Below are 18,261 nucleotides of genomic sequence, written 5' to 3'. Positions count from 1 at the left end.
TACTTTTTCAACATTTTCTCTCTCCCTCACCGCAAGACAGATATTTTGTGGGGCCAAATTTCTGAGGGGTCAACATCCTGCAGTAGTACCTTGTTGAAATGTGAGAGTCTTGGACAGTGAGTGATGGAGGGCTATTCAACTGCAAGAGACATCATGACAAAGCAAGATTCAACACACACCTAGCTTCTTGAATGAGTTACTGAATTGCAAGGAGGAGTGAGTTCCCTGATTGACTATTGTTAATATTCATTCTTCTAGCCTTGAAATAATGCAACCAATTATATTATCACAGCTGCTGGCCCGGCAGAAGGCAGAACCTCTTTAATCCTTCAGACAACCAGGGCAAGTAGTTTGGGAAATAACCAGGTACTAGCCGAAAATTGCGATGTGCTGTATACTGTCAGATTTCCTTAACCCGAAATCACTAAACTGCTGAAGAGAGTTTTGAATATTCACGTTTGGGTTGAAATGAAGAGTATTGCTTGTAAAGCAGTTCTCCATGTGAGCTGATCAAATATAAAAAAAGTTGTTTCAAGCGATAGGTTCAAACATTCCTTGAAAACAGTCTGCAGCATAGATGTCTTAAGATATTGTCACTGCACATTATAAGATTTGGCATGCAGTGTAATATATCTTAGGAGCACAGTTCACACTTCAGCCAGTGAATAGAAATTGAAAATGCTTGTAAGTACACTGGAGGACCATCAGCATCTGAAAGAGAAAAGGGTAGATTCATGTTTCTGCATTGGAAGTCATCTTTTATCTTCTGATACGAGCCAAAGCTGCTGTTAGCTTGCAGCACTGTCAATTCTTATTTTGTACCAGCCACCATTTAATTTTTATCTTTTTATAACCAACAGTGTGCAGCTGTACACGTAAGAGAATATTTTCACCTTCGGCCCAGAGGAAGGAATTGATTCCCTTTTTTGCACATATCAGATTGTTGATTAATTTTCACGATATGGAAAATAACATCAGTTCATGCTCTGTGAAGGGTTCTGGTGCCTTACTGCCATGAGGACTAGCTGTGAAAGGAGTGCTTTGCGATTGACTTCTCCTTTGGGTTTGTACACGTCAAACCTATTAAGATCAATTCAGATGAAAAGCCCCACTATGGGCCATACAGTATTCTGCATATTTTGTGACCCACCCCCACCCTCCGCTTCACTAACTACAGCTCCCATGTACTGTCATTCCTTACATGTTCAGCAATCCGCACCTAGCCCCTTCAATTCTGAAGTGCATTATAATAGTCCCTGGTCAGAAGAAAAGTCCATCTGTTTTGGAAAAATAGGAAGACGTTAGGCTTTTACTGATAGATGGGTTAAATCAACTGATTTAACTGATTTCCCTCCAGAGGTGATATTTTATTTATATGATAAAATGCTTGGAAAGTGATTAATTTGTCAAGGGAATGTCTTGTTACTGTAAATTTACTGAAACTGTAATAAGTGTATTGCTGCTACACAGATGGGGGAACAAAGAGGCAATGACTAATGAAGAGAAGGAGATTCACAAAATGTCTTATCACAACTAATTTAATTTAAAAAAGTACTTTTTGCTTTTAATTCAGATAAGCACAGAATTAGGTATTAGCATTTTTAGCAAGGCCTCCAAAATATAGCAGTGACTGCCTGTTTTGTCAAGTAGATTAAGTTAAATCTACTGTCATTTGTAAAAGCTTCATTTAGCCACAAAAGAGAAGGATTGGTCATGCAAAATTGCTTCTAACCTTTTGTGTTAGACATCTGGTATACAATTAGTGGGGGTGGTGGTGGTGAGGGGACAGATCGTGGCATTGCATGTGTGGGTAAAGCAGCATTGGGTGAGAATTCGTGCTTGTTAGTGCCTGCTTTTTGGGGTGCTCCGAGTGCTCGGAGAGCCTTAAAATGGGTCTGCGGCACATATTCGAGCGCACACTTGAGAAGCAAATTGCATTCAGCACAATATCAGGTGAGGGCATTAGAGTGCACATGATGGACATTGGCCAGAACTATGTAGAGAAGGCAGATCAAGACGATGCAAAGCGTACATCACTGCCATTTTGAAGCTCAGCGCCACCCTCTCTCATGCCTGCAAAGCTCAACACATTCAATATCAGGAAGGACACCACATGCATGCTATTTAAAAAGATTACCAACTACTTCCAGGTTAGTTGCTGGTTGATTTCTTCCATTGCTGCCAAGATTCTATAGGTGCTTGGTGCTTCCTATAGTTGTTATAAATTGCAAAAGTCTATATGAAGTGAAGGTGCTGACATAAGCCTTTTCTAACTTCAAGGCTTCTGCTCAAACTAGTTTCTCCCAGACATTGCTAAACTAATGGTTTTCTTTGGGAATAGAGTATGACTTGGAGAAAGAACAAGGATCACACAGAGCAGGACATATTGCTGGAAGAGGGAGAAGGAGGGGACAGAGAAAGCCATATCTTTCACTGTATTCGGGGAGCAATTCTTTTACTTTATCCTCAGCAGGAAACAATGGGTGGGATTTTAAGGCCTCGCTGGAGCGAGACTGGAAATTCCCACCCAAGTTCAATAGACATTTCCATTGTCTACCCCTCGCTCACTCCGGTTCCGTGGCGGGCGAGATGGTAGAATTCACTGAAATCAGTCACCAATTGCAGTCATAACTGCAACCTCCGAGCAGGGGAAGGGCCTCATTGCAGCCACTGTCACGGTGACCATGACTTTTACGCGCCTAACTCCTTCCAGGCTGCAGCTGAAGAAATGTGCAACAACTTGCAGTTTGTTATCTGCTGTTACACAAGGGAGGTCATTGACACTCTCTACTCAAAAAGAGATGAGCAGGTAGAGTGAATATGCAACACTTCCCCAAGATGCAAGGTACCATCCACTACACACACACGGCCCTGCAGGAACACACTTAAACTCTGAAATGAAAATAGAAAGTGATGGAAATACTCAGCAGGTCAGGCAGCATCTGTGGTAAGAAACAGCATTAATGCATCGGGGCGATGACCTTTCATCTAAACTCTACTCAACATGTCACTTCTGTCCAGAACTGAAAGAGATTACACTACCTGCAAGGTCCAGATAATGCAAGACCAAATGTAGTGAATCATGCAGCTCAATGCAGAGAATGTTGGCGGTTATTGTGATGCCTTCATTCTGCGACAATTGACAATCGCAGCATACCAGCAATGAAAGCCACACTACCATATGCAGTGTGATAGAGCAAAGCATTGGCATGCTTATGTTGCCCATACCACTTTGGAGGAACACTACAATATTCGACTTCACGGTGGTCTGCTGGATGCTATTCAACCTCTTCAGCATGAGGGAATGGCCCATGTAACCAGCTATACAGCAACCAGCCGAGAGGCAGGTATACGAGAGGAGGAGGAACAAGGGGAATGGAATCTTTCTGCCTGGGCTGCCCATGACAAACTCATTCAACAGCAATGCCAGGATCCTAATCTATCACTCACCAACAGCCCCGTATTCTTGTCTGCCCTCCATCAATGACCTTCACAGTATCCCCTTGGTCACAATGCAAAAATAAAATTCAGCACAAAGTAAACATTCCAAATGAAATTTGTAAATGAAATCATGCCATATCATATGCAAATGTTCACCACTCCCACTTTGCGCTTCACTTAGTGCTTATCTTCCATGTGCCTTAGTCTGTCCCATTGCTACATAGTGCCACCCTTTTGGCAGCAGCATAGCTGGAGAGAGGCCACTGACTTTCAGTAAAGGAAACTACGGGTAGCTTTGAAGAATAACTTTGGGCATCTCTAGCCTGCTGGCTGTGGAGTGCAACATCTCTGTACGGGTAGCAGCAGTGTGGCAGGCTGGCATCAGCAAGACATGGGCAGAGTGACAGGGGCGGGAGGGCAAATGCTGTCATTCTGAGAGAGGATAGCAAGTACATTCTCCATGAAGTCACTGCCATGCCCCAAGGCAACACCTTAGTAATCTGACTGATCTGTTGGAACACAGATTTCTGAATGGCTCTGACACTCTGCAAATCTCATTGAACACTAATCCATAGCCTCGGTGACAGCAGCCTGCGCTTGCATGGCAGTAAGTTAACCTTGCGTGACAACAGTCTGAGCTCTCCCTGCAGCACTCTGACATTGGTTGGTTGCTGTCTGGTAGCTATGGAAGCTGCATCATGGTTGGATCGAACCCTGTGAAAACAGAGTTGGCCGTCACTTCCAAGGTCTGCGCACAACCCTGTACCAGACTGGTGCTGCACATCTCCATGATCTTTGATTTTGAATGTGGGCTTTCTGGCAGGCTTGCCAATGCCCCGGACATTCTGTGGTGCATCGTGATCAGTGTTCTTCTGCCTCTGTGAAGTCCCCATCTGAGTCCTCTGCAGTGGAAGTCATGTGAGACCTCACCCTCTGTTTGAGTTGGCACTTGTGCTGTCCTTGTCCCAGCCCTGATTACAGCCCACTTGTACCCAGCGTCTCATCATATGTAGATCCCTCCTCTAATGCATTCTCTAAGGTATGCTGAGTGTCAGTATCTGAGCTGATGGATGCGAATGTGAAAGCAAGCCTTGGCCTTTGCCATCCTTGCTGGTTGGCCATTTGTGTGAGGTCATTGAACTTTTTGCATCACCGCATCCAGGTCCTTAACTATGGAACGTCCTACTGATTCCTGGCATTGACCTCAAGACAGTGACCACCAGGCATTAGCTTCCAAGGTTACCTGCTCCTAATACTTTTTGAGAATGTGGATGGTGCAGCCATTCCCCTAGTGGACACAGGACATCGTTCCTCCTTTCTACCTTCTACACCAGAATCTCCAGTGCAGCGTCTGAAAACTTTGGAGACCCCGTATCATTTTGGTTGTGTCATGCTTATTCTTTCTAGGTCAAATTCTCTTCAACCGTGACACTCAGCACTGCCCCACCTTTTAAGGCTGCAGGCTCGTTTTAATATTGCTCGGTGGTTCTTCATGATATTGATCCCCAGCTGATGCCCCTAGTCGAAGAACAGCATGGTTAGCACTGGCTGGACCAATACATTTCTGAACAGTGCAGACAGCACTAATTTGGCATGCCTGCTGATTTTGCAATCTGCGGGTATGGATATATCAGGCTTTGTGATCCCCACACCTATTTTCAGGGAACGTTCAATTTAGCCCCCAGTCTTTTTTTTTGAAAGATCCCTAAGAACATTTGGAAGAAATGGAATTTAGAAAATAGTGTCATTTGCGCACTATACTATTACTGAACCAACACGTTCTACCAAAGCCTCTGCAAGGAAGGATGAGCAAATGTGTATCTTAAGCGATTATACACTGAAGATCAGGATTATTCATAAAGAAAGGAAAAATCCTCAGGGTCAAAACACTTTACAACCAGTGATTGATTTTTAAAATTGTAACCATTGTTGTAATGTAGGCAAACATGACTCTTTACGTGCAGCAAGCTCATACCATGAGATCGCTTAACAGTTGTGATCTGATACTACTGGAAAGGTTGTTAAAATTATGCTTATAGACTTTTGTGAAATTTATGTGTGTTTCAAATCATTAATAAGAAGTAATTCTGGTAGAATCTCTGGAGGGAGAAATAAAGTTAATGGTTAGGATTTTCCGGATATCCCGTGGCAGAGGCAGCTCAGCATTGGCTGGTGGCAAGAACTTTGGTCCTACCGAAATCAATGCTCGTTTGCATTGCTTGTCGCTGTGTCACCGGAGAACCCACAGGCCAATGACAACATACCTCCCGCTACCAGAAACCCACCAAAGGCCTGGAGGACGGGAGGCGGAAAATTGGTTGTGATGTAAGTTGTGACGAAAGGTCACAATCTGAAAATCTTGGGCGGGATTCTCCACCTGTTCACGCCAGTGGGATTTTCTGGTCCTGCTGCAGTGAGCAGAGATTTGGCGGCAGGGTGTGAATGGCCGGAGAATTCGGCCCTTGTCGGGAAACTTGCTGGTTTCTTGGCGGGGGGGATGGTGGGGGAACACAATAGCAGTGCTTGCCCCCAATGCCGGAAATTCCCGCCTCAGATCAATGGATGGTCTGCCCCCACTCACTATGATTCCTGTGGCGGGCGGGACTGGAAAATTCCACCTAATAATTTTCTAACTGAACCTGACACTTTGCCTTTTTCGTTGGAGAATTCCACCCAAGTATGCGAGGGGAAGGTAGAAATAATAGCACATGATAAATTTGTAGGCACAATTTAAATCTGCTGCAATCTAATACTTAACTATTAAACTAACCATGAAAAAATTAGTTTGGAACTTAAAAATGTAATGCAATTACAGGAGTTATATTTCACACTGCTTATATTGATAAGCATGAAAGTATAAATCTAAAGTAATAGATAAGTTGACTATATTTTGATGTACCTTACAAACTACAAGATAGTAGAATGTTGGACTAATATGAAGTCTATTTGAATGTTGTGGAATCTATACGTACAGGTCATGCTGCAAATAAGGAAGTTTTTAATTTATTATTTATTAGTCACAAGTAGACTTACATTAACACTGTAACAAATAATGTAATAGTGATCACATTGTGAACTGGAACACAATAGAGCCTTGTATGTGTTAGGAAATATAAGTTGTTCCATTGGATTTACAATCAAACTTATACTAAGTACAAGTATACCTCTTGCAAAAGTGGACGTGAGGCATGAATTTTTGTTCTTGGATTGGGAGTGCAGAGTTAGGGCATTTCTCGGCTCTGCAAACCTGACCCAGGAGAAAGTTCCCTGGAAGTTGCAATGTTTGTTTCGGGGTCGTAGGATTCCGTCAGGACGGGTGATCCCGGAACAAATGCAGAAGCTGTCAGATACAGAGGTGAATGGCACGGAAAGCTGGCCTCAGTGCACCGGCGCTTTGTCAAAAATTTTTCAAAAAGTGTTTAAACAATAAGCAGCACTCAACTCTGACTTTTCACATCCCCTGAGCCACCCTGACCACCACATATTCTCCATCCATGCCAACCCCTGCCACCTCTACCCACCCCTCATAACCCCTCATACTCTCCATGTAAACACCACCCTCTCAACACTCACGTGGCCCTTATCACCCCATGCCAAGTTAGTGCTAACTTAGTGCCAACCCATGTTCCCCTTGCTCTAACACCTACCATGCCAACTCATCCAGTATCCACCATGGCAGACCTCAAAAGCTGTGTCGGTATTAAATAAGATAAAGTTCCAAGTGTCTATTTCAGACTTTCTGTTAAGGAGTTCTCACCTGTATAATCCATTCACTAAAATTTACATCCCTGGTTAAGAACAAACATTTCATTAAAATGCTTTAGTCCCTTATATAAAAACAAGTCATTGGAATTCAAAGTCCCTGAGTCTGGAGGCACTTGGAGCTGTCAATAAAACTGAAATGGGAGACACCCCACATGATAATGGAAGGTTGTGAAGTCGGTCATGCGGCACATCTAGTAATGAAAGTCCTTAGGCTTATGTCAATGGACAGAGTGAAATAACAATCAACTTTACTTTAATAGTTCGTACTGCTTTTTCAAAGATTTAAAGGGCAGGAGTTTTAAAGGCCTTGTCATCCCTTGAGTTGCTTTTGACAGTTCTCTTGCCTGTTCCTCTTGACAACTCTCTTGACAGCTGCAATGGGTTTATGTACTTTTGCACACTTTTAACAACCCCAAAGGGTACTTTTGAAAGGGCACTTTACCTCCCCCAACAGTGTCATGGAGCCATATCCAAAGGGGTAGACTACCTCCCCAAAAGGACACACTAACTGCACAAAGTTTAGACCTACTTTTACCGGTTTAATCTGCACATGCCATGTTTCCCACTCTTGGCCAACAAAAATCAAATATGACTGGAAACAATTGCTGCTTTATATGGCCACAAAATGCACATGTGCAAACCTGGTCTGGGCCCATTCCCACCCCTGCAGTTATAGCAAGTGTTGTGTTTGGCGGTAGGACATCCTGATTTGTTCTGTTGCTTTCACAATGAAGGAGAGGATCTCCGTCCTTGGTAAAATTCAGGCCTGAGTGCTTTTTTCATTGTTTAGATAATGGGAAATCTGGATGTGCAATCTCATGTATCTTCATTTCCATTTGTGTGAGACTCCAGAATGCCATTCACAGTTAATATTTCAATGCAATGTAACATCAGTTCAGTTTAACATCCAGAATCTTCCCAGGAGTACAAAACCATTACCCAGGAGTGACTTGGGAGGCAGTGTGGCTGGGTGGTGGGGGTATTAAATAAGGTGGAATATCAGGAGTGACGACCCTTTCTCCTTCCCAATTTGGCATTTTATCAGTGGTGAGGAAGCCTACCTGTCCTTGGACCAATTGAAGACCTTAAGTGGTCACTTAAGGGCCAACCAATATGTCCCCCCTTCCACTAGTTTATACCAGCAGCAGGCAGGTGGGGACATGACCATTTGGGAAGATCTTGGCAGCCTCCTCGCATGCTCAGAGATTGGGCTATTCTGATGGGGCATCCTGCGGCCTACTGAAGATCCCCAAACCAACAACTCCTCCCGCCACTCACCGTGGCAATGTTTATAATGTTTATCCACATTGAAAGATCCACAGCACCCTGTCCCTTACCCTCCCACACCCCAAAACACAACATCCCATGAATGGCCCCAACTCCATCCGTTCACCAGGGCCTGCCTGATCAGACCTGAGAGTCCCCCAAACTTGCTTGTACTCTGGGACCATCACCATGGCAACTGCTGTGGGTCTGCTGCTCTAGTGCTGGGACTGAAGAGCTGTCAAATGTTCGATTGGCAGACAGCTCTTAGGGGTGGGGCCTCATCCCCGAGAGGAGCGGAAGCCCCGACTGCAGGCAATTGATCCCACCATTCCGGGATTCCATGACTGGTGGAAGCTGCATTCCACCACCATCCCCGACACGTCCCAGCCAGTGGATGGGACCACTACCACCCCATAAAATCCTGCTGTAATTTCAAACCGAATGGCTGTTCACAGCAACTGGAGCTGAACTTGTTCTTCTCTTCCTTTCTTCGAATGGTCAACCTGTAACACTTATTCAATTATTTATGTGTGAAATAAAATGCCTAAACGTAAATTCTGTACAAAACTATTGGAAGTGGACCACACGGCTGGAACCTCTGCCATTTTGTATTGGCACGAAAGCTACTCTCTTATTCACTCACAGACACCACACAAACACACTCATTTAAGAAGTAGTTTCTTATTCTGTTGTCCAGAAGGAAGAAAGATTGTGAAAACATTTGTTTTCGTTGTTGGCCCGTATTTCAGATAGCTATTGAATATGCATGCTTCATCTTGACCAGCATTTGACAGCATAGGGGTGGGGTTTTGAAGACCCCTCCCACTCCTCCATTAATAATTTGCACTTTCAGCAGGGGCCACTTGATTATATATCAGGGGTAAACCTTCTGGCACTGAATTAGATGGCAAGATTCTTCACAAAGCTAAGTACAGTAGCAGCGACATTTTGCAATGACAAAACTTGATGGGGACTTAATTGGAAAGAGAAAACCATTGCACGTAGCTGCAAAAACGGAGTTAATTCTAATTTTGTACTAAAACCCAAGATGTTGCCCATTGCTTCTGTGCCCCAGTTAAGAATGGGGCCCGGTTTATATTCTTAGTGATAGACTGAACTGAATTGCAGCATGTAAACTAGCACATACATACTTGAGCTTCATTAGAAATGCTGCTCATGATGCTAAGATCCTAGCCATCTTGGATGATTCATATTTTGAGCCGTATTCTCAGGTTATTTTCTACCTTTATAACGCTAGCATTTTAACATTTATCACCCATGTGCTGTGTGGAGAGTGCATTAAGTTACTCAATTTTTGTAACTACCAAATAAATTCTGCGAGCAAAGACCCTTGTTCGTTAAATGAGCACATCTTATTTGTGGATCAAATGTATAAAAAATTCCATCTTGTCTGTGGTGCAGGGAGGCAACCATGCTTCCCTGTGCTTTGTCAATTATGTAAGGAAGGAAGTGAAAGCGCCAATGCCAACTGAGTGGGTCAATTAGCAAAATTATACAAAATCTGGACTTGTGTTAAAGGCTGTGCACATTGTATTTTATGTATATGTGTGTGCCTTATGTATTTTCATCATGGCTCACAGTGAAATATGTTATGAATTACTCAGAGCTGAACTGATTCATGTTGCAAGTAATGCAATGGTCCTGCCACTTATAGGAATGAGATTGCAGATCTTTTGTGGAAGAATTTAAACAGCTTTATTTAGAAATTGTCTCAAAACTACTCACTGAGTTAGCATTTGAGCACTGCAATTTTTTTAAGTCAATAAACAATAACTCAAATTTGCTTTTGAGGCATTTGTTCTAGCAGATGGCCTTCTTCAGATTTAAGATGCTTTACAGATGGGAGTCGCAGCAGCCTGCCCTGCCACAGCTACCTCTGTAGGTTGATAGATGGGTATAAATCTCAACAATCCTTTCTTGACAACCAATTTATAGAATCTGATCTGGTTAAAGACATGTCTTTCATACTCGAGCCACAGGAAATAGGCTTTTTTTTTACAGTCTTGTTATATCCTATCAGCTTCCCCTCCTAATGAAATAGGCTTTAATTACACTTTAGTTCCATCTCTCTGTGACCCTTTAAATGTACATGTGTGAGAAGACCCCAGCATCTCCCCGCAACCCCCACCCACCATCCCCCCCCCTCCCCAGATGAATTCATTAAGCCCTGATGGTTCTTAGTCTGACTGACATCTTTATTACTAAATCCAAGTGTATAAAATCACCTTGTCACAGTGTCATCATAAAAAAAAGCGAAGGTGGTTACCGTGGAGTCTCTGAAACGGGCCCTGGGACAATCAGTGTATAAAGTCGCTTTCTTAATGGCAGTAAAATCAAATGTGCCAACAACTCCATGACTCCCCGCTGTTAGCTGACAGCATGGTGCAAGATGCTAAGGCTAAACATTCAGTTAAACAGTGATTGTGATGAAATGCCACTCTATGCTTAGCACAAAAACCGAACAGGTGTAGAGCCTGGCGTTTTTTTTCGCAGACTGCAGGAGTATGACAGTGAAAGACATCCTGTGCATTTTATTTCTGAGGTAAGTGGAAGTGTGAATGAAACTCTCCAACAAGACCACCAGCAAGTCTTGCACGTGTTTATTGAAATCTGCAGCACAATTGAGGTCCGTTTTAGGGAAAAACTTTTTTGTTTGGAAATAGGCGAGAAGAGATCTAGTTTATTTATTAGTCACAAATAGGCTTACATTCACACTTCAATGAAGTTACTATAAAATCCCCTCGTCGCCACACTCCAGTGCCTATTCAGGTACGCTGAGGGACAATTTAGCATGGCCAATACACCTAACCTGCCCATCTTTTGGACTGTGGGAGGAAATTGAACCACCCGGAGGAAACCCATGCAGACACAGGGAGAATGTGCAAATTCCACACCGACAGTGACCCGAGCTGGGAATTGAACCCGGATCACTAGCGCTGTGAGGTAGCAAAGAACAAAGAAAATTACAGCACAGCAACAGGCCCTTCGGCCCTCCAAGCCTGCACTGACCATGCTGCCCAACTGAGCTAAAATCCCCTACCCTCTGGGGACTATATCCCTCCATTCCCATCCTATTTATGTATTTGTACAGACGCCCATTTAAAGTCACGATCTTATCTCCTTCCCCTACCTCCCCCAGCAGTGAGTTCCAGGCACCCACCACCTCCTGTGTGAAAAAAAACTTGCTAACCACTGTGCCACCTTGCCACCCCCAGTTAACAATGGGGCCCAGTTTATATTTTTAGTGGGAGTGGGAATGTATTTTGTGGGAAAATGCTTTTTCATTAGGGGCCATTTTTGCAGACACCAATTGACTGCCTGCAATCTCTGTTTAATGAGGACAACTGGATATAAGGGACACTTTCACTTTTATTAGTGTATCCCTTTAAATAAATTTCAAGCCTGTTATTACAGCTTTTAGCGCGAGAGGCAAATAGCAGAGGTTAAAGTATCATTACCAATGTAAAGGTATATTTTCCTGTCTTTTTGCTGACATCGATTTGAAGATTAATAGCTATGTTCCTAAATAAGCCTTGTGTCATGGCGTGATCTTCTTTGAAAATGCTACTGTTGAGCATTGCTCTTGCAGTCTGCCTTCTCGTAAAAGTTATCTCTTCTTCTCTTTGTGTTTAATGCCTTATCTTCCTCAGTCTTCCTTCCCTCATTATAACCTCGACACTGTTAAGACTCGAGCATGTTCCTTCCTGATAGACCAGGCCCCCCCTCCTCTATTCTGTTCAACCACTGTTACACCACACGACCAGGGAAGTGTGCCAAAGCCGGGAAAGATGCAAAGCAACCAAGCTGCCTCGGCTTTGCACTGGGGCAAGTGATTGTAGTAAAGCTGGAGAGTAAGTTGCTGCTTTTCAACCATCGCTGGCACTGATGAGCTGCAGTCACAAGCCTATGAGGGTGCAGGCATATGGAGCAACTCCATTAGTAACTGATATTGTTGAAAGCTCTTTTTATTCACATTTCATCGTGTGCTCGCAGAGCTGGAGAGCAAATAAAAAGCCTTTGAGCAATTATTTCCTGCACACAATTCCTTCTACGAAACTATTTGGAAAAACTAGATAGAGAGGTTGGATTTATTTTATCTGGGCCTTTCTCTCTCTACTCAAGGCTGAGATTCTGAAACCAGTTTCACCAGCAGGCGAAATTCTATTTTCGTCTGATTTACAAAGAAGAATAGTAATTATTGCTGGATGAAAGGGAATAAAGTGGTGAATTAATGCACAGGGAATGTGAACGCACAGAGCGGAATTTTCCGGCCACACTCACCCGAAAACCGGGAAATCCCACCCAAGGTCAGTAGAACTTTGCATTATCCCCCCGTCCTCCGCTATGATTCCCATGATGAACAGGATGGGAAAATTCTCCCCATAATGTTCCCGAATAGAAATCCTGATTTTTTAAAAAAAATACTGTGGAGTCTTGACTTGCCCACTACTGTTTTTGCTTAAAGAAGAAGCAAAATGAAGTTGCTCCCTATAAAAATGGTGACACTTCGAGTTTAGGTAATTGAACATGACTGTCCTCTGTAAACTGGCAGTTACAAGAGATAAAGGCTTGTGAACTCCACAGGTCGACCACTTGATATCTTTCCATCAACAGTAGGACGTTCCATAATTGAGGTGCAACAAAAATTGAATAGGAGGAATAGTTAGGGAGCAGGGAAAAGGCAAAATCTGCCAAGCCACATAAACATTCGATAAACAATGGGATTTTACAACAATTATCATCAAATCAAGTTGGTTACGTTTGTTCTTATGAGTTTTCCCATCCTGCTTGTCAGGCGAATCATAGCGGGGTGGCAAAGTTCCATTGACCAGAATTTTCCGGTTTTCAGGTGAGCGTGGCCGGGAAAATCCCGCTCTGTAAGTTTCACTTTCCCTGTGCATTAATTCACCACTTGCATACAGCAATAATTATTATTCTTCTTTGTCAATCAGACGAAAATAGAATTTCGTCTGCTGGTGAAACTGGTTTCAGATTCTCAGCCTTGAGTAGAGAGAGAAGGGCCCAGATAAAATAAATCCAACCTCCCTATCTAGTTTTTCCAAATAGTTTCGTAGAAGGAATTGTGTGCAGAAAATAATTGCTCAAAGATTCTATGTGCTCTCCGGCTCTGCGAGCACATGATGAAACCTTGTTATTTTTAATTTGCTAAATTATAGCTAGTGCTGTTGTATTGCAAACTCTTCGCACATTAAGATGAGTGATATTTATTTGTGTCACTGGACTGTTTAATCAGAAGTCATATTAGTACCATGATAGGAGTTAGGATCCAACTTCAAAATACATTTTAAGCATTGTTGTTCTTTGATATGTTGCATGGTTTGACAACAAATGGTGTTGAGGACTAACATTAGGACAAAAATATATGCATAAATGAATGTAAATACTATATTCAACTTTTAACAACATGTGGTAAGACAAAAATTAAACTGGAAATCTAAACATAGATTGAAGAAAGAGCTGTCACAAAATTACATCCATTCTCAATATACAGAATCTCCACCTGACATAGATTGGAGAATTTTTGCCTTGCCCTTTTATGCAAGATTCTTTCTGTCTGCACTCGACCCTTTTTAATTTATCTCTTTCAGACAATGTGTTCAGCTCCATTATAGCGAATGTAGTTTGCTTTATTGTTGTATTTCAATAGCCACTTTCTTGCTAGGAGAGTAAAGGACTGCAGTATGCTATTAAGGGGACTACGTGACATTATGTCAAAGTCTGATGAGTGGTTGCAGTGTGAAGCTCCTAGTTTTCTTCTTAACTCTTCTTGTTGTAATATCTGCACTTTGCCACTTTTAACTCCCTGAATTCCAACAGACCACCTGCACCCTCGCAATGACGTTTATTAATAGAATATTCTATTTTCTGACCAAAATTCACACTGAGTTTCTTTAAAAATTATATACACAATTTAAAAGAAAAGTCAGTACATTTCTAGAACAGCACACTCCACTTTGTTTCCCATTCTGACCATCAGATACGCATTTCACCTATGCTCTGGATTTTAATCCTAACCTATAGAAATCTCCGATACAGCTATAAAATGCTGTTGTTGCCAGTATAAAGTGTTCTCTCCTCACCACTATGCCTTAATGCAATGATGATATGTTTGCTCCGACAGTTGACAAGCCATTGTATCATTTAGATTCCATAATGACACCTTGTCACACTGAAATGGTCATGTTTTCCCAAATCATACATTACAGTGTTGATTCCTGACACACTGTATCATCTAGATGTGCTTTTACCCCCCACCCCCCCGTCCGAGTTGAATGCCGTTTGGTGCCATTTTCCTATTGACTGATCCATATTTTGGCACCTTGTGTAGAGAGTACAATTAGTTCAAGCAGAAAAGTGAATTACAGTGTGCTCTTCAAAGCAGAAACGTTAACATTGTAGTGGATTCTTTTGCTGGAGCACAAAAGAATTACAGTGATTACTTTCAGAACCACTAATCTAAATTCAGAGAAGGTTGCTCCCTCAGTTTGCAAAATCTTTTCAGAGCAAAAAAAAATGAGGTGGGAAAAGGAAATTGATTCATAAGAATGTCTTCAAATAACATTCAGTTCAGATAAAATAACTTTCTAGTTGCACATTGCTACAAGCTCAAAGTCTAGTGATTCTCAGAGGAAAAGCAGTCTTTCCCAAATCTATTGTAAACATCACAATTTTGAAAATACTCTGCGCCAAGACTAAATTTTTAATAATATTTTTTAAAAATAGCAGTATTGAGTGAAAGCTAATTTACTATCATGCGTCCAGGGAGGATCAGCTAGGAAGACACATGATTTTAAAAAGGTGTATTATTGTCTCGGGTTTGTGGTTTGCAGGCAGGAAATTTCTAATTGCGAAGTAGCGCTTACAGTTTTGTTGACGTGTTGGAAGATCAAAAGTGAAGGCAGCCATGCTAATTTTCACCATGGAAATTATATTGATCAGTTTGAAAATGCTGTCTTAATATGTGTTGTGTGCCACATGGTTTGCCAGGCATTGTTTATGCGCAGGCATTTTTGATTTGTAAGCTTAAAATTGTTGTAATGGTTGTAACAAATATAATGGCCTGTTACCTCATTTAAAGAGGGGATCGGTTTGACAAGCAGGGTGGCCATATTTTGATGACTACTTTGACTTGGCGTTAGTTGGATCTGATGCAAGGAACATAGGGAAGGCTTTTTCTTTCATTTGTCTGCTTCATTATGGATGAATTGCTGCCTTGGAAGGTATCATGGTCAGTATTGTAGGGTTCCGCGTGACCAAAGGAGATCACTGGAGTGCGATGAGCTGGGTGATGCCATTTTCTTTTCTGTGTGGCCCGACAAAGAAGCAACCAAGCTCACTCAACTGAGGCAAGAACATTCAAGCTCTAGCACTGGCCATCACTTCCGTTAATGACCTACCACGTCAAAAGAGAAAATGCAGTGTTAGCTGAGCTTGTGGGCAAACCTCCAAACTTAAGGCTCATTAATAAACTGTTGCGGTCACCAATTTTTGTTTATATTGCTCCAAAATTGATAACTCACACGGAACCTGCAATGCAGTATATATGTTAAAATTGTCTAGTTGTTAGTAAATGTAACGGAAAATCTGGAAAGTTTCAAGTGTTGGTAGAGCGTTACTTCTACATCAGTGGAGCATAGGGGTAACCAACAAGGCATTTAAGATTTTTTTAATCCTTAGTTTTTAATCTTGTCATTGTCTCTGTATTTTTTTTCCAAAATATTTGGTTTTGAAATCTTATGGAAATGTATTTCATGTAATTGGAGACAGAATAGGTCTGTTATCCGTAGGTAAAGTAAGTATGCACACACCGGGCAAACCCAAGAAAATAACTGGTCACACCAATATTCATACCCAGCTATTACTTAACAGAATGCTGTTAACTAACAGTAAGCCTGGAAATACACTAATCATTTTTGATTAGAATGTGTCCTGTCATATACCTTGCAATTAGTTAATTGCATTTGATCATTCATTTAATTTGAGGATCGTAAGGTTGTTTTTGAATTTGTTTTCAATCGGTCATCAGTCGTATTTTTCAACTTAATAAATAGTGTGTTATAGATTTCCCTTTGCTCGTGTAAAAAGGCGTTAAATTGTCAAGCGGCTCTTTCTGTCCAGCTCTGGTGTGGTATCGGAGGGACATTCTTTGCCAGACTGCATGAGTCAAGGACCTTGCCTGCAACAAATTTTCCTTGCAGCCAGTGCTGTTAATGAGAGCAGTAATTAATTGATATCTCTCCCATCCCTTGACTACCACTCGGGGCAAAGAGTGGGGATTAAATTTTTCCCAAGTCAACATTAGAGAGAGCTGAATGTGCGTTGACTTACAACAGCTCTGTGAATTCCTCTAATTTAGAGTACTTACTCTTCCACTTATTACATTGTAATTACTGCTCTCCAATACATTATGTTCACAGACTTCAGTCGGAAATTATTAGTGCACTCTCCCTCGCTCCCCTTGAAATTCCATGGCACTATTAATGTGGGATTGGAACATGCACAACTATCTATAAATTCCGTTGTCAGATGCTGATTTTTATTCTGGTCTGCAGTTGAATTTAAAATTAGAGGCACTAAAATTCACATTAGCAGCAAGAGCAATGGAATTCTAAAAACTATATTTAACAAAGAAAACCTTTTCTGTCAGAAAAAAGCTATTTGGGAGGTTATGATCTTATCCTTTTGTGGGTGAAGAATTGACTTCATTCCATTCTGTGCTGTCAATGCAAAATTTGATGTCACCCTGCACTGAGAGATTTGGTTGTGTTTTTCAAATGGGGGTTAATTTGTGTCAATTGAAAAATTATTAAATCAATCTTCAGGGATTTTTGTCATTGTACTTTTTTTGTTACAAGTTTCCTATTAGCATTTTTGAGACAACCCGTATTTAAATCTCAAAGTGTTCACCGCAGTGATTGCTTCAAGCCTAGCTGTGCCTATTTTGCCCGGTATATCTGGTATTTTAAAAATCTTTTTGGCAGTAGGGCTTGAGCAGATTATATTCTGATAGTACCTATTTGTAACTGTTGCGCAGTGGTTGTTAGAATACGTTTGCAAGACTGAATTTGAAGGAAGGAAATTATTGTGTGTGTGAGGAATGGTTTTGAGGACGATTTCTTTCCTTTTCTTTCGCCTCCTCTTCTTCCCCCCCCCACCCCCACTTTTAAGTTTTGTTTACCACCTGTCTCGCGCTTTGATAAACCTCTGTCATGCCCTTATGCTGATTATGTTCGTGTAGAACAACTTGTATTGACTAACGAATGAATGATGCCTGGTCCCTTGCCTATCAGAAAGCCCCTAAAGAATGTTGTTTTTAATTCAATGCTTTTCACAGGCTTCTCTGCAGAATGTCAGCCAAGGATCGACACATTGATTCGAGCTGCTCATCATACATTAAGACAGAGCCGTCCAGCCCTGCCTCGCTGACAGATAGTATCAATCACCACAGTCCAGGTGGCTCGTCGGACGCCAGTGGGAGCTACAGCTCCACTATGAATGGACACCAGAATGGCCTGGACTCTCCCCCACTCTACACAACGACCAGCTTGGGCAGCAACGGCAGCTCCCGTAAGCGGTACGACGACTGTTCGAGCACTATAGCCGAAGACTCGCAGACCAAGTGCGAGTACATGTTGAACTCCATGCCCAAAAGATTGTGTTTGGTCTGCGGTGACATAGCATCAGGATATCATTATGGTGTTGCTTCCTGTGAGGCCTGCAAAGCATTCTTCAAGCGTACTATACAAG

The 18,261-nt window shown here is 42.1% G+C and overlaps 1 protein-coding gene across 10 annotated transcripts in view; it reads left to right on the top strand.

Annotated features, from left to right (window-relative positions):
* esrrga (estrogen-related receptor gamma a) overlaps window positions 1-18,261 on the top strand; it is a 265,275-nt gene that overhangs the window by 168,636 nt on the left and 78,378 nt on the right. For all 10 annotated transcript variants that reach the window (XM_080200534.1, XM_080200537.1, XM_080200531.1 and 7 more), the window contains one exon: window positions 17,849-18,261. In XM_080200534.1, the coding sequence (XP_080056660.1) occupies window positions 17,849-18,261 (413 nt within the window). The remainder of the gene's footprint in view (window positions 1-17,848) is intronic.

This window comes from Carcharhinus amblyrhynchos, chromosome 12, assembly GCF_965287045.1.
Source record: "Carcharhinus amblyrhynchos chromosome 12, sCarAmb.v2.hapA, whole genome shotgun sequence".
NCBI classification, from domain to species: domain Eukaryota; kingdom Metazoa; phylum Chordata; class Chondrichthyes; order Carcharhiniformes; family Carcharhinidae; genus Carcharhinus; species Carcharhinus amblyrhynchos.
Note: the sequence above shows the minus strand (reverse complement) of the source record. Positions and strands in the feature narration are given on the sequence as shown.